The sequence below is a fragment of the Sorex fumeus genome, unplaced genomic scaffold (assembly GCF_029834395.1).
Source record: "Sorex fumeus unplaced genomic scaffold, SorFum_2.1 ptg000035l, whole genome shotgun sequence".
NCBI classification, from domain to species: domain Eukaryota; kingdom Metazoa; phylum Chordata; class Mammalia; order Eulipotyphla; family Soricidae; genus Sorex; species Sorex fumeus.
The window spans coordinates 188624-204507 of NW_026606092.1; the positions used below are offsets into that span (position 1 = coordinate 188624).

At 56.4% G+C, this 15884-nt stretch overlaps 1 protein-coding gene across 1 annotated transcript in view; it reads left to right on the top strand.

The window, feature by feature from the left end:
• Positions 1-15884, top strand: part of LRP1 (LDL receptor related protein 1) — an 88772-nt gene that overhangs the window by 17341 nt on the left and 55547 nt on the right. Inside the window, exons 6-11 of the mRNA XM_056117631.1 lie at positions 107-370; positions 10455-10617; positions 10737-10959; positions 12866-13055; positions 13847-13990; positions 15483-15719. Of these exons, the coding sequence (XP_055973606.1) occupies positions 107-370; positions 10455-10617; positions 10737-10959; positions 12866-13055; positions 13847-13990; positions 15483-15719 (1221 nt within the window). The remainder of the gene's footprint in view (positions 1-106; positions 371-10454; positions 10618-10736; positions 10960-12865; positions 13056-13846; positions 13991-15482; positions 15720-15884) is intronic.

The following is a 15884-nucleotide window of genomic DNA, read 5'->3' on the forward strand; positions in this document are numbered from 1 at the left end:
GTACGTGGGGGGTCCCCCGTGTGACTTCTTCCCTGTGGCCTTCTCTGGCGAGGACTGGCCACCGAGGTGCCGGTACTATACTGCCCCTTTTCTTGTCCACCCACAGAGCCGGTCGACCGGCCCCCAGTGCTGCTGATCGCCAACTCCCAGAACATTCTGGCAACCTACCTGAGTGGGGCCCAAGTGTCTACCATCACCCCGACAAGCACACGGCAGACCACGGCCATGGACTTCAGCTACGCCAATGAGACCGTGTGCTGGGTGCACGTGGGCGACAGTGCGGCCCAGACCCAGCTCAAGTGTGCCCGCATGCCCGGCCTCAAGGGCTTCGTGGATGAGCACACCATCAACATCTCCTTCAGCCTGCACCGTGAGTCACCGGCTCTTTCCTGGAGGCCAGGGGAGACGGGCAAGAGGGAGTGTTGGACAAGGCCAGCCCTGTCTGGGGCTGGGAGCACCCTGACAGTCCCAGTTATGGCCAAGACTGACAGGTCTGTCTGAGGCAGGGGCTAGGAGAATCTTCGCTGTGGTCCTTTCCCACTTCTCCAAGCTAAGTTTCTGTTCCATTTTTGTGTTCTGTTGCAGGGGGAAGGGGGGTGCTCCCAAGCAGTGCTCAAGAGCCCAAGGGTCACTCCTGGCAAGACTCAGCTTTGCTGGGCAGGACAGCGGGGAGGGCATTTGTTTTGCATGTGGCCGACCTGGGTTTGATCCCCGGCATCCCTTTTATGGTCCCCTGAGCACCACCAGGAGTGATTCCGGAGTGCAGAGCTAGGAGGAACCCTGGCTGCAATGTAAATGTGAACATTGCCAAGTGACCCCCATTCCACTCCCCCCTCTGCCAAATAACAGGTTCCTACTTAGATTTTGCAGAGCTTAGGGGATGGAGCTCACGGCCTCTGCATGGGCTCTGCAGCTTTCTGTGTTATCTCCTGGCTGCTAAGCTTAAGTATGGCCTCTCGCGTTTCTGAGAAGAGACTGCTGGGAGAATTGAGGGCTGAGGGGTCAATGAGTATTAAGTCTCTTAGGACTAGGTACTTTTCCTGTTGGAGAAAGGAGTGTGCATCAGACCGCAGGGGACTTTCCCGTGCTCTGAGCTGGGTGTAGCAGAAGGGCCTGGGCTCTGGCTGAGCCCTGGTGGCCGAGTGCAGCAATGCCAGGGCCCAGCCCTGGGACGGGAACTCTATACTTCATCTCTGGACTCCTCACTTCGGGCGAGGCCTGTGAGTCTGGAGGCTCCTGAGGTGGGGTGAGGTGGGGTGGGGGACACTCTGTGGCAGTGAATGAAACCAGAGGAGGTTCAGCTGGGCCATGTGGGTATTTTTAGAGACTCCAGGTGTTCCTCTGGGGCTTCCCGCTGTGCTGTCTTAAAGACCAAAGAAGGGGTGCCGTGGCAAAGACCCTGTCTGGAGCATTCCAACCCGTCTCAGTTGCTGTTGCTAAAACAAAGGACACATCTGGCACCATCCCACTGACAGGAAGCACTCCACAGGGCTGAGCAGAGAGCTGGCCTGGGTGGCTCCCACCCCCAGGGGGAGGCAACTGGATCTGTGACCTCCAGTAAACCAGAATTCCCAGTCTCTACTTTGGTTTCTTAATCTGCATAATGGGTCTGAGTCTGTCTAATCAGATAAGTGGAAGTGAAAGCCAGAGGAAAATAGAGGCTGGCACTCATGAGGAATGTGGACCTTGGCCTATCTAAAGTTATTATTATTACTATATATTTTTTTTGGTTTGGTGTTTTTGGACCACACCCATTGATGATCAGGGGTTACTCCTGGCTCTGCACTCAGACATCATTCCTGGCTCACTTGGGGGACCCTATGGGATGTCAGGGATTGAACCCAGGTTGGCCGCGTGCAAGGCACTACCCCCGTACTCTCTCTCTCTGGCCCCTGTTGTTGTTAGGACCATGCCTGGCCTGGCCCTGCTGGAGGAGGAAGATGCCGATGGGTGCCAGGGCTGCAGCTCAGAGCCTCCCATCTGCTAAGCACCCCCTCTAATGCTTTGAGTCCAGGCCCCTGCCCCTAGAAGGTCTCCACATTCCTTCATGGGCTTCCTACAGAAGACAAAGACCCGAGAGGGACACTCGGGCTTCGTCCTGGGGGGACTGGAGACCCTTGTGAGCTTTGGCCTCTCCACCATCTGCCCCAGAGCCGGCTGCTCCACGGCGTGTCTGGAGTGTCCGTGGGTTGCTGGAGGCCAGGCTCCCTGTGTTGGGATGTGGGCAGCTCAGGGAACCCCAGGGCACGCAGGGTAAGGTGGGGCTGAGCCCCTGTGAGACAGCTGCCCTCTCCCTGCTCCTGGTCCGCAGCTCCGCCCCCAGGCCTGTCTGGACAAACAGCTCTGCCAGTTCCCTTCCTGGCCCGGCCGGGGACAGACTGGGCTGCACTGATGGGAACCTTCTCGGCTTTTGCTCTGGCCTGGCCCCTCTCTTGCCTTCCTCCCCTGGAGAAGCAGGAAATAACCTCAGGCGGGTACCCCTCCCTTGGCAAACAGAGCCGGCCTCCCTGTCTGCCCCTCTGGGGCAGAGTCCAGGAGGCCGGAAGAGATCAAGGTTCTGGGGCGAATGAGTGGGTTTTCTTGCCCCAGCCTCTGGCCCTTCCTCCTGGCCATCCCGGCCCCCAGCCCACACCGCCGGGATGTCTGGCTGTCACCCTGAAGATGGTTGTTTTGCTCTCATCCCACAAACTAATTATGGGCCCTGAGCTGAGGCTGTCGGAAGTGTCTCTCCCCCAGCACCCAGCTCCCCTCCCCAGTTCAACCTCTTTTCAGGAGAGGCTGCGTTGGGTTATGGGGTGTCTGGGCCCAGGCTCTTACCTGGGCAGTGGGCTGCTGGCCTGTAATTAGCTCCCCGAGGGGGCTGGAGAAGAAAGGCTGCAGCTTTCTCCTGCTTTCTCTCCCCAGCCCCCCCCCCCCCCCAGTGCTCTCTTGGCTCTGTGTCCCCGAGGGCTGAGCCCTCTAAGGAAGGGGAAGGCTGACAATTAGAGGTGCTGCAACCCAGAGGCTAGAGGCTGAGAAAGGCCTGAAGGCCCAAGGAGCCTGGCCCACTGGTGTGGGAAGAGGGACTCTGCCCCAGAGAAAACTCTGGAAACAGAAATAGAATATGAAGAAGGAAAGAGGCCAGGAAGTGAGAGTTTCACATGGATTCCCGGCCTGCTGTGAGTTCTGAGAGCCCTCAGCAGTGGCTGGGTTGTGTGTGTGTGTGTGTGTGTGTGTGTGTGTGTGTGTGTGTGTGTGTTGGGAGGGGGAGTGACAGTCCCCAGCTGTGACCAGGGGCTGCAGGGGTGGCCCCTGGGTGGCAGCACCCAGACTCCTGCGCTTCTTCCCTCTGCTCCCCTCCAGAGTATGGGAGACATCTCTCAGCCCCAAAGGTGGCTCTGGGTGGACCTTCCTCCCGGAAGCCAGCTGCCCACGGACCCTTCTCCCCATCCCAGTCTCGTATTGCCCCTTCCTGTGATCTGATCCTGGGTCCCTTCCCCTCTGCCATTGTCCTAGCAGGATGGGGGCTTCTAAGAGGATTCCAGGACGAGAGACCACATGGTGACGGCACCACAAGACCCTTTGAGAGACCAACACCCCCCATACCTCATCTCTGCTTTCCCCAAAGCGGAGCAAGTGCCTTGCTTTTTGATCAGATATAGATGCATACATGCTTTTTATTTCAGTAAGAAAACCTTTTTCTTTTTCTCTTTTTTTTTCCTGGATTTTATTCAACACCCGACAATGCTCAGAGGATACCTCCTGGCTCTGCACTCAGGAATTACTCCTGGCAATGCTGGGGCTCTGGAGATCATATGGGATGCTGGGGATCAAACCTGGGTTGACTGCATGCAAGGCAAGCATCTTAATGTGGAGCAAGCCCCACATCATCAATCTATTGTTTTATGATTGTCTCTGTGATTACTCAGGATACTGTCCACAAAAAAGTGAGCTGGTTTAAAAGAAATATAGCCAAGTAATGTTGCAAGCTGTCTGTCAAACAGCGAGCATTTTAAAAGCAGCATCATGAGATGGTCGTTTTGGGACCCAGACCCAGAAGGGTCAGCAGAGCTGGTGTGATCCTGGGGTGCTGTGGGGCGGAGGTTGCTTATCTGTGCCCCCCCGCCCTTCCAGGCTGAGCTCCCCCAACCTGTCCTTGCTTCAGTTCTGAGGCTGCTTTCATGGCAGAAAGGAATGAGAAGGAATAAGGGTCTCTGCAGGCAGGGCCTCCAGAAGGGGGGTGGGTGAACCCTGGAGTTGTGTGGTGCCTCAGTGAGGTGTGCAGGGCTGAGGTCCTGTGGCTTCGGAGGAAGAAGGTTTGCTGAAGCCCCATAGGATTTTTTATTTTGGGGGGGGAGAGATTTGGATTGTTGTTTGATTTTGGATCACACCTGGCGATGCTCAGGGGTCACTCCTGGCTCTGCACTCAGGAATTACTCCTGCTGGTGTTCAGGGGATCATATGGGATGCTGGGAATCGAACCCAGTCGGCCCCTTAAAGCAAACGCCCTACCCGCTGTTGTATCATTCTGGCCTGAAGCCTCTTCAATATTTTGCTGTGTGTGTGTGTGTGTGTGTGTGTGCGTGTGTGCGTGCGCGCGCGCGTGCGTGCGTGCACTCGCGGGCAAGTACACTCTGGAGGGGCCCATGCGAGTCTGTGGGTTTCCCTCTCTGCACTATGGGAGAAGGAGGTGGGGTCGGGGAGCAGAAAAGGCCTCCTAGGCTGCAGGCAACAGGGTTGTGAAATGGGTCCCCAAATCCAGCTGGCCAGCTTCACTTTTCCCTCCCTCTTTTGTGTGTGCGCACGCAAGTGCGTTTCAATCACAACAGGAAATGGGGTTGTGACTTGACTGGAAAGGAAGGCAGAGAGGGGGCAACAAGCAACCCTTTTGAATCTTGGGTCCTGCCTTCCCCCGCCCCAAATGGGGCACCCCGGCCCCTTTCTGCACCCACATGCCTACAGAGCACTTCCAGGCTTTCCCAGGTTTTCTCCACGAAAGCCAGACACCCACTGGGTGACTTTTCCTCCCCACAGGGTAAGAACTCTGGAGGGCTCCCACCACCCACCCCTTTAACCTTGGGCCCCTGCATCCCAGGGCTTTTGCTTTCTATTCCCGCTAGAGTTTCTTAATCCTCTCCCTTCACTTCCCGCTGGCCAGGACCAGCGGGACCAGCCCCGCGGCCCCTCTCAGGCACAGCTCCAGCCCTGTCCTCCTCCCCCGCTGTCTCCTTGAAGTCGTCTCTCCACCCTGCTCCCAACACCCCCCTTCCCTGTTTTCAAGCCAAAGGAAGTAACTTAAGCAAGAGAGATGTGTTTTAGAGTGCAGCAGGGATTTCTCAATAGTGGGAGGACCCCGGTTCCGATTCTGAATCAGAACTGCAGAATCTGGGCGGCCCGGCCCCAGCCAGGACCCACGACCAAATGCCCCAGCGGTGGTAGGAGCGGGGCTGAATCGGAGAGGGGCAGGGAGCTGGACTCAACAGGCCAGGCTGGCAGCGTGAGCAGGGCAGGAAGGGAACCCAGCAGGGCAGGCAGAGGAGGCGCGTCCATGTGGAATAAGAGCTGAAGTCGGGACCAGCAAGAACCGGGAACCTGAGGCTGTGGCTTCACTCCGGCTGGCCGGCGCTGCCTCTGAGGGTCCCAGGGCATCTCCCCTTCTGGCCCTGTGGGTGAGATCCCTGGGGGTCTCTGAGAAGCAGTAAGGATTCCCAGCCAGGTGTCATCCCACCATCATGGGGACACTCCAAGGTCAGAGAGGAAGGAAAGGAAGAGCCACGTGCCGGCTCTTAGGACAACAGCAAGAGGACTCCGTGTTGACAAATATTTGAAAAATGAATCAGTGCCAGGCAGAGGGACAGAGATGAAAGACAGCGCCCTGCCCTGTCCGTGTATGCAGTCAGGTAAACAGACTGTTAGAAAGGGAACAGCTGGGGACAGAGAGATGTCTCCCAGGGCTGGAGTAAACGTTTTACATGCAGCGGCTCCCAGGTTTGATCTCCTGCATGGTCTCATGAGAGCGGCCCCTGAGCACCTAGCCAGGAGTAGCTCTTCCCTACTCCAGCACCACTGGGTGGGGCCTGAAAACCATAAAAAGTTCTACCTGACCTTGGGAGCTGGTAACAGAGGTCTCCTAGAGGCCTGAGTTGGGTCTTTTTTGTTTTTGGTGGTGCTCAGAGCTTACTCCTGGCTCTGTGCTTAAGGATCACTCCTGATGGGGTTCAAGAGACTATATATGGGGACCAGAGCGATAGCACAGCGGGTGGGGCATTTGCCTTGCACAAGGCCAACCCGGGTTCCATCCCTGCCATCCCATATGGTCCCCCAAGCACCACCAGGAGTAACTCCTGAGTGCAGGGTCAGGAAACACCCCTGAGCATCTCTGGGTGTGACCCAAAAAAGCAAGAGAGAGAGAGAGACCGAGACCATATATGGTGCCAGGGATCAAACCCTGGTTAGCCACGTGCAAGGGAGAGCCCCACCCACTATGCTATCTCTCTGGCCCCCGAGCTACCTTGGGATAGGTGTTAGCCCCAAACTGCCCACAGGCAGAAAAGCGCTGGCTGGAGACACAGAAGTCACGTTGGTGGAGAAGGCAGCAGGGAGGGTCGTAATGCACGTCGCAGCTTCCATTGGTTGGGATCTACTGCTCCGGGCCTGCACTGCTTTATTTATTTATTTATTTACTTAAAAAATTTTTCATTAGTGAAACACCATGAGGTACAGTTGTAGACTTACAAACTTTCGTGCTTGGGTTTTAGTTATACAATGATCGAGTACCCATTCCTCCACCAGTGCCCTTTCTTCACCACCAATGACCCCAGGAGCCCTCCCATGCCCCCTGCACTGCTTTAGTGCCTGTCCCTCTCACCAGATGAGCACACAGTACTCAGAGACCATATGTAACTGCCCAGAGTCCTACCGTTGGAAAGGGACAGAACCAGGATTCAAAAGGGCCAGAGAGACAGTACAGCGGGGAAGGCTTGCACACAGCCAACAGTTGGGTCCTGTGGCCCTCCCCGCCCTGAGCTCAGAGCCAGTAGTAGTAAGTCTTGAGCACCTGCGGGTGTAGCCCAAACTGCTACACCAAGCGAAGGGACAAGGAACCAGCGTTGAGATGAGCCTGTCAGTGGCTGGTGCCCCACTGGCAGGGCAGGGTGGTGGGAGAGGAGGGACCGGAGGCCAGAGCACAGCGTGTCTCCAGGGGGAGGACAGAAGGGGGACTCCACTTCCTCACTCCAGGAACCTCACTCACATGAGGCCCTGCAGTTGGGGTGTGCGGATTGTGGGGGGAGATTTTCTCTGGGCAGGAAGGCCTCCTCCCGGCTCTATTTTAAGGAGCGTGACTGGAATCCTGTCCCTAAAGTCAGGGCCTCCTGGGGGTCAGGCGGCTGCTTTTCCCCTGGAAAAGGCTTCCAAGCAGTGTGGATGGTAGGGAAGTGGGGAGAAATCTGGAGAGTTGGGGAAAGCGGCATGCTGTGTTTGGGGCAGGGTGTGTGTGTGTGGCGGGGGGGTGCAGGTCTATTCTGGTGCCTGGAACTGAAAGTCTTTTGCGACATCCCAGCTGATCATGGGCTGCCTCATCCCTCCCGGCTTCCTCGCTTTTCCTTTAGTTCTCTCGGCTGGTCCTACCTCCTCGGCCCCCTGAGCCCCTCCAGCAGTAGAACAGCCCATCCTGGGGTTTGCCTGAGGGCCTCCTCTCCTCAGGGTCCGGGGTCTTTGACCAGACCCCCACTGGAGAGTGTGACGGGGTGGGTCAGCGCCAGGAAGGCTGAAGCTGTGTGGACCCAGATGGTTCTGGTCCTCTGGGCCGAAGCTTGAACTCCGGCCTTCCCCCCATCCCAGGAACGGGCCGAGAGAGGCCCAGGCCCTCCTCTGGGGCAGCCCTGGAGGAAAAGTGCATCTCCCCGGGTGGGCCCAGCTCTTTCCCTCAGAGGGGATGCCCAGGGTGTTATATGTGTGTGCAAGCGTGTGCACGATACGTGTGTGTGGGTGTGCACGTGTATGTGCGTGTGTGGTGAGGCGGGCAGAGGAATCTGGACTTTAGGAGGGAGGAAAATAATGTGGTGGAGGGGGGTTGGATAACAAAGGATTTTTGCTTGCAACTAATCGTCTCCAGCTGCAAAAATACCAAAGGGGGCGGGGGGGGGGGCAGGCCTGGTCGGGGACTCCAGTTCTGGCCAACTCCTCACCGGCCTGCTGAGTGGGGCCCTGCCTGGCCTTTGGGAGGCGGAAGGGGCAATCAGCCAAGGGTAAATATCTGAGAGGAGGGACAATCCCTCTGCGTGCCTTCCCCGAATGGGGAGGCACCCCAGGGCCGGAGGGGAACCACGTCCTGAGACTCGGGGGTTGAGGAGACGATCGTGGAGCTTCACCTGGAACCAGGCACAGGAGTGGGGGCATTTGAGCTCTTCAGGTTTTTCCCTCCCCACCGCCCTTGTAGAGGGAAAGGGGGGCGGGCGGGAGAGGGACAGGGTGTTGCCATCCCTGGAGCAGTGACTCAGGGAAGCCTCAGGAAATGGAGGCCAAAACGCAGCTGCACCAGCTGGTGCTGGGAAAGCAGCTCTCGATGATGAAGTTCATCCGCATGCCAGACCCCCGCCGTGCCCACCCTGTCCGGGGCACAGGGCCCTGTTGGCTGACTTGGACTGTGACGGGTCCCCTCCCTTGGGACTGGGGTTTCTTCTGCAGGCTGCCCGGGCCAGGGCTTTGAATCTGTTTTCTGCACTGATGGTGTTGGGGGGCCTGATGGCTGGGGCCCTTCGCACTCATCGCGATCCCTGGGCTGCTCACACTCCACCCCCACCCCACTGGACCACTGGATCTGGACAAGACAGGACAGGACCAGGACAGAGAGGGGGGCAGAGAAGGGAGTGACTGAGTTTGGGGACACATCAGCACTTAGAGGGGGAACGCCTTATCCCTGTGACCTCTTTCTCATCCTCCTGCGGGAGCCGATGGTGGGGGGGAGTTAACAGGGGGATCCTAAAGAGGAAACTAGTTTGATGAAAGCCTCAAGTTGCACCCCCATCCCCCACCCCTCCAGCCGAAGTCCTGTGACTGTGAGTCAGTGCTGGCCTCGCCAAGTTCCTTGGGAGCCACGTTCCTGTTCCCTTTGCCCCCCCGCCCCCCCTCGTATTAGGAAACAGCCCCAAAATCCCTGTGAGGAGGGGGAAGATTAGGAAGGCTCGAGCAGAATGGCAGTGCTTATACCTGTAGCTGCATGGCCTCCAGAATAATCCCCGCCACTGGAATGTGGGCAGCAGGGGGGGAGCGTTGCCGCCCGCTGAGCTTTCCACCTGCGGGGGGGAGGGCGGGGGGGTTGGCGACACACAAGGCAGAGACTGACTTCGAAATATCTCAGCTGCCGAGGCATCACCACTGATGGGGTGGCGAGGGGGCCGTGCGTGCCTAGACCTCTAGGTCCCAGAAGGAGGGGTACAGAGGAGGCCGGCAGGGATCCCTGTCCCCAGATGCCCTCCGGTCCCCTGGGCCTTCGCTGCTCTTGTTCCATCTCTTCCCGCTTGAGTCCTCTTTGATTTCTCCAGTTCCTCAGACCATAGTCTGAGGTGGGCACCTGATTCCCCTCCTCTTCCCCCACTCACCCTACGAAAGCTCCCTCTCTGAGCCGTGCGTCAGTTTACCTTCAGAGCCCTTGAATGGGCCCCTTCCCTGTTGGTACCCCTTTGCAGCCTTTCCTCCAGTCCTGATCCAATTCCCTTCACCTTCCCAACCTCTTGAGGGCCTGAGGACTTGAGCAACAGGGTCACTGAAGGAGCAGAGGGGAGGGGGTGCGGAGCAGAAGTTTGACCCACGTCACCCGCTCCTATTACCAGGAATTTCCTTCCCTTTTTGACTTTCCTTCCTTTTTTCATCTCTGTGGGCCACATCTTTTGAAACTATTTTCTCTGAGGAATTGGCTACATGGTGCCCTGCTTCTCCCTCTCCCTCTTTTGAGTCATGCCACAGACAAAACTTCCGGTCAGTGGTCCAGGCTAGCATGTGGTCACTCCACTTGCTGTGTGAAGTCGGTCATAGTTCAGCCCAAAGCAAAAGCAGCATGTTATACGCACGTTTTGAAACAAACTGGCGACAGACTTAGTCTTGCAGCCTTTTGGTACCCCAGGAAGATCGAAGGAGAGCCGAGAGTTGGGGAAACGGATCAAGTGAACCAGCTCACCTTTATACCCCCAGTGTCCATCTTGTGACCACCTGAGGTCAGCATGGGGAGCAAGGTCAGGTGGCAGAATATAGATACTCAGGGAATTCGCTTTGAGGAGACCAGGCAGGCAGAAAAATGACAGAGACTAGCAGGCACAGTGGGCCAATGGCGGAAGTTTCCCGGGAGCCCAGAGGAGAGTAGGTGTCCTGGGGGTGAGGCAGGGGACCCCGAGAAGGTGGGCTTGCTTCACGGTCTTGGGAAGTGGCAGTGTCTGAGGGAGAAGCCGCTCTCACAGCTCTTTCCTTCGACTCTGCAGATGTGGAGCAGATGGCCATCGACTGGCTGACGGGCAACTTCTACTTTGTGGATGACATCGACGATAGGGTCTTTGTCTGCAACCGAAAGGGGGACACGTGTGTCACTTTGCTAGACCTGGAGCTCTACAACCCCAAGGGCATTGCACTGGACCCTACCATGGGGTGAGTGTAGCAGGCAGGGGTCCTGGCCCTGGAAGTGGCAGGGAGTTGGCAGAGAGAGGCTCCTGGAGAAGGGGGGGTGCTAGGGCCCAGACCCCGTTTAACACACCATCTGCCCGCAGGAAGGTGTTTTTCACTGACTATGGGCAGATCCCCAAGGTGGAACGCTGTGACATGGATGGCCAGAACCGCACCAAGCTGGTGGACAGCAAGATCGTGTTCCCTCACGGCATCACGCTGGACCTGGTCAGCCGCCTTGTCTACTGGGCAGATGCTTACCTGGACTACATCGAGGTGGTGGACTATGAGGGCAAGGGCCGGCAGACCATCATCCAAGGCATCCTGGTGAGGGAAGCACTGTGGGGTACCACTCGCTAGGCCTCCCAGCCAACTGGAGGATTATATGGGGTGTGGTCACTCCATAGGCATGAGCACTTGGGCCCCAGGGACCTATGTCTTCCAGAGATACTGTGATCCTTACAACAACCCCAGATGATTAGCAGGCATATAACTTAGTTATCTTAGGGCTGATGAAAAAAATTCAAAAAAAACAAAACAAAACAATGACCCAGGGAGGTTAAGGCACTTACCTTACCTGTGTGTGGTCGATCCACTTTGATTCCCGGCACTACATGTGGTCCCTCAAGCAGAACAGGAAATGACTCCACATGCCCAGGCTAGGAGTAGCCTCTTGACACCATCAGGTATGGTCCACCTCCTTCAAATAGACATACCTTAGAAATATAATAAAAATGATGGCTTTGAGGCCAGAGACCTAGCACAGCAGCTAAGCTACTTGTCGTGCATGCAGCCAACCCAGGTTCAATCCTGGCACCTTATATTATCCCCCCAAGAAGCAATCTTGAGCACAGAACCAGGAGCAAGCCCTGAGCACCTGAGGTGTGGCCCCATAACACAAAAATTAAAGCATGGTTCAAAGAGGTTAAGTGACTTGCCTGAGGTTATGCAACTGGAAGTAGTTCTGGAACGAGAGACAGGGCCTCCATTCTCAGGGACCTCCCAGTGTTAGTCCTTTGAACCTCAGTCTTAATCAAATGAGGAACCTGACAACTTACCTGGGATAAGTGATGTTTGGAGATTGGAGCTGATACAGGCTTCCTGGGGTCCCGTGTGTCCATTTGGCTCTCCCATTCTAGAATCAGGTTAAGAATGTTCTCTGTTGGGGCCAGAGAGATAATACAATGGGTAGGTCATTTACCTTGCACGATTCAGACCCTGGTTGGATCCCCGGTACCCCATGTCGTCTCCAGAGCCAGCCAGGAGTAATCCCTGTGCATAGAGTCAGGCAGAAGTAAGCCCTGAGCACAGCTGGGTGTCAGCTGACCTTTGTTTGACCCCCAGCATCTTGTGATCTGAGCAGGAGGTTGAATCCCTGGCATCCCATATGGTCTCCCGAGCCAACCAGAAGTGATCCCTGAGCATAGAGCCAGGAATAAGCCCTGAGCACAGCTGGGTGTCAGTCAACCTTTGTTTGACCCCCAGCATCATGTGATCTGAGCAGGAGGGCCAGGAATAGCCCCCAAGCTCCACCAGGTGTGGCCCCAAAATCTAAACACTTCCCCTCAAAACAAAAAGAATATTTTCTATACACAGAGTTTAGGGACCGTTTTCTTTTTCTTTTTTGGTTTTGGTCTACACCCGGTGATGCTCAGGGGTTACTCCTGGCTCTGCAGATCGAACCCGGGTCAGCCACATGCAAGGGAAGACCCCTGCTGCCCACTGTACTTTCTCTCTGACCCCTATGACCCTTTTTTATTTTTATTTTATTGTATTGCTTGTATGGGTCATACCTGGCAATGCTCAGGGGTTACTCCTGGCTTTTGCACTCCTGGCGGTGTTCAGGGAACCATATGGGATGCTGGGAATTGAACCCAGGTCAGCTGCATGCAAGGCAAATGCCCTGCCCGCTGTGCTACCACTCCAGCCCCCCTAGGACCCATTTTTAAATTCAGTCCCAAATCACTCCAGCATCTGAGTGCCTCACTCTGTGAGAGGTGCTTCCTGCCAGGAGCTCACTGAGGCCAGGAGACATGGTCTCCGACTTGGGAATTCCAGAACGTCTTCACAGATTTTGCCCTGGCAGGATGAGACAGGTGAAAGCCACGCGTTAGACAGCCGTGGAATGCATTTGGGCCTCTAAATAAATGAAGACATTGGACTGGGAAGGTTTTCCAGGGCCAAGCAAGGGTTCCCCGCTGTCCCACTGACTGTCCCCGCCTGCCCTTCTCAGATCGAGCACCTCTATGGCCTGACAGTATTTGAGAATTATCTGTACGCCACCAACTCGGACAATGCCAACGCCCAACAGAAGACAAGCGTGATCCGTGTGAACCGTTTCAACAGCACCGACTACCAGGTGGTCACCCGTGTGGACAAGGGTGGTGCCCTCCACATCTACCACCAGAGGCGGCAGCCGAGAGGTCAGCACCTGCCCAGGCCCCTCTTTAGCCCCTCCCGGGGGTTCCCTGTCCTCTGTCCTCCTGCTCCTCTTAGCCAACACCCTAAATCAGGGCTTCCTCTCCATTTTCCACTTGACATCCTTTTTTGCTCGAGAAGGCAACATGATCGAGACCTGCCAGAAACACCTCAGGTTTGATGGATTAATTTTTGATGGTTGTTGCCCAAGTTTTTGCGGCCCCCACGTTTGGCGACATGACCTTGTCCCACAGTTTGAGAAGCTAGGCAGGCGCTTGGGGACTGGACAGGTACTACAGGGTTAAGACCTTGTATCCCACTGAATCTCCAGTTCCAATCCCCAGCACCATTTATGGCCCCTCGAGTACCTCCAGGGACCAGTTCTCAAAACAGAGCCAGGCATAGCTGCTGAGCATCACAGCCTGTGACCCAACACACACACACACACACACACACACACACACACACACACACTAAAAAGCTAGGCTGTAGGCCCTCACGTCTCTCTTGCCCTACTTCTCCAGACACTCAGTGTCCAGGACTCAGCTCCCTTGGCCTTATTCTGCTTGGATAGGAATTGTTTTCTGTTGGGGGTCACAGTAATAGCAGCAGTGCCTGGCCACGGGGCAACGGTGTGACTCTCTCCCTTGCCAAAGAGGCGCCCACCAAGAGGGCAGGCTAGGTTGGGCCAGGGCAGAGAACGCCAGTCAAGCGGAGGAGGGCATGCCGTCAGGACACTTTCCCCTAGATTTGGGCATCCTAGAGGGGTCCCGACCATCTCCCCTCCCACCCCCAGTGCGGAGCCATGCCTGTGAGAACGACCAGTACGGAAAGCCTGGCGGCTGCTCCGACATCTGCCTGCTGGCCAACAGCCACAAGACTCGGACCTGCCGCTGTCGCTCGGGCTTCAGCCTGGGCAGTGACGGAAAGTCGTGCAAGAGTGAGTGACGGGGAAGGTGCACGAGCTTCCTGGGTTGAGGGGGGCACGGGGCTGCTCCGGGTCTGCTGTGTGGATTTCCCAGTGCCCCGGGAGGGGCAGAGAGGGAACCCCGAGCCCACATCAGAGCTGTTCCCACTGCCCACTCAAGCTAGAGTCTGCATACTGACCCATACCTTCATTCATCCACTGGTGTCTGGAGGGCGCGCCCTGTGTCTGACAGCCCCTGGCCTTGGGGGCACAGATGTTGTCTCTAGCTCCTCCTGCAGCTTCTTGTTTGAGTGGTGGGCGGGGGCAGCCATTTGGAGGACAGGAAGTGCTAGGAAGAACATAAGTGGAGATGAGCTAGTGATGGCACGAGGGCCCGGGTTCCACGGAGTGGGGAGTGGTCAGGAGGGTCCCTACAGAGCAGTCTGGAGCTCTGTGAGGGGAGGAGGCCAGTCCCAGGAGCACCCAAGAACTGCTTGTTCGGCAGCAGTTACCCACAGTGCACAGGCTCTGGGGCTTGGGAGCTGGGGGCGGGGACAGGCTGAATTTTATTCTGGGCTGAGAAGCTCCTGGTGACTTATTTGCAGGATGTGCAGGACTGGGAATCCAGCCCAGGGCTCCTATGGAAAGCACTGATTCACCTCCCCAGATTCTCTTAGTGACTTAGAACCTAGAGATGATGTGATTTGATTCACATCTGTACAATAACATTGGCTTCTAGTGGAGGATGGACAGAGAGGGAAGTGGCCAGAGGTCATTTCTGAGCTGTATGGAAGTAAGATGGCTCAAACCAGGATGAGAAGTGGTGAGAATAAGAATGAACAGGAGCCTGAGCGATACTACAGCGGGTAGGGCATTTGTCTTGCATGCGGTCCACCCAGGTTCGATCCCTGGCATCCCATATGGTCCTCTTAGCACCACCAGGAGTAATTCTGAGCACAGAGCAAGGAGTAGCCCTTGAACATAAGGAAGAAGGAAGGAAGGAAGGAAGGAAGGAAGGAAGGAAGGAAGGAAGGAAGGAAGGAAGGAAGGATGGACAGATTCTAACATATTTGCAAAGTATTCTTTGAGGCCCATGATTTTCACTTCTGACTAGTGGGCACTTCACGTGCTACTTGCTGCCCCCGCCCCATGGCCCACTCCCAGTCGCTCGGTGTGTGTTCAGGTGTGTCCCTGAGCCTTTTGTGTTCCTGTTGTCTGACCCCAAGACCCCAAGACCTACATCCCGTGACCCAGTAGAGCAGGAGAGCAGGGCCCCTGGGGTCATGTTGAAGCCGGGTGGTGGTAGTGTAGGTGTATGTCCATGTGTGCTGTATGTGTTGGACTGTGTGTGCATGTCTGACTGTATGTATGTCTAACTTTGTGTGTGCATGTGTGTCTGATTATGTGCGTGCATGTGTGCCTGACTGTGTGTGTGTGTCTAACTTTGTGTGTGCATGTGTGTCTATGTGTCTGACAGTGTGTGTATGTGTGTCTGACTTTGTGTCTCTCCTTGTGCCTGCCCTAGAGCCAGAACACGAGCTGTTCCTTGTGTATGGCAAAGGCCGGCCGGGCATCATCCGGGGCATGGACATGGGGGCCAAGGTCCCAGATGAGCACATGATCCCCATCGAGAACCTCATGAACCCCCGGGCCCTGGACTTCCACGCCGAGACCGGCTTCATCTACTTTGCCGACACCACCAGCTACCTCATTGGCCGCCAGAAGATTGATGGCACGGAGCGGGAGACCATCCTGAAGGACGGTGAGGGCCGCCTGCACAGGAATCAGACAGACAGGCTCCTGAGGCTCCCCACTGCTGCCCCCTGGAGCTCGAGTGGGGGGGGGGGGCTGGCTTCTTCTCGTGCCCTCTCAGCAAGGCGCGTCCCCTCCTGGCCGGCTGGTAGGGCTGGTTGGCATGGAGATGAGG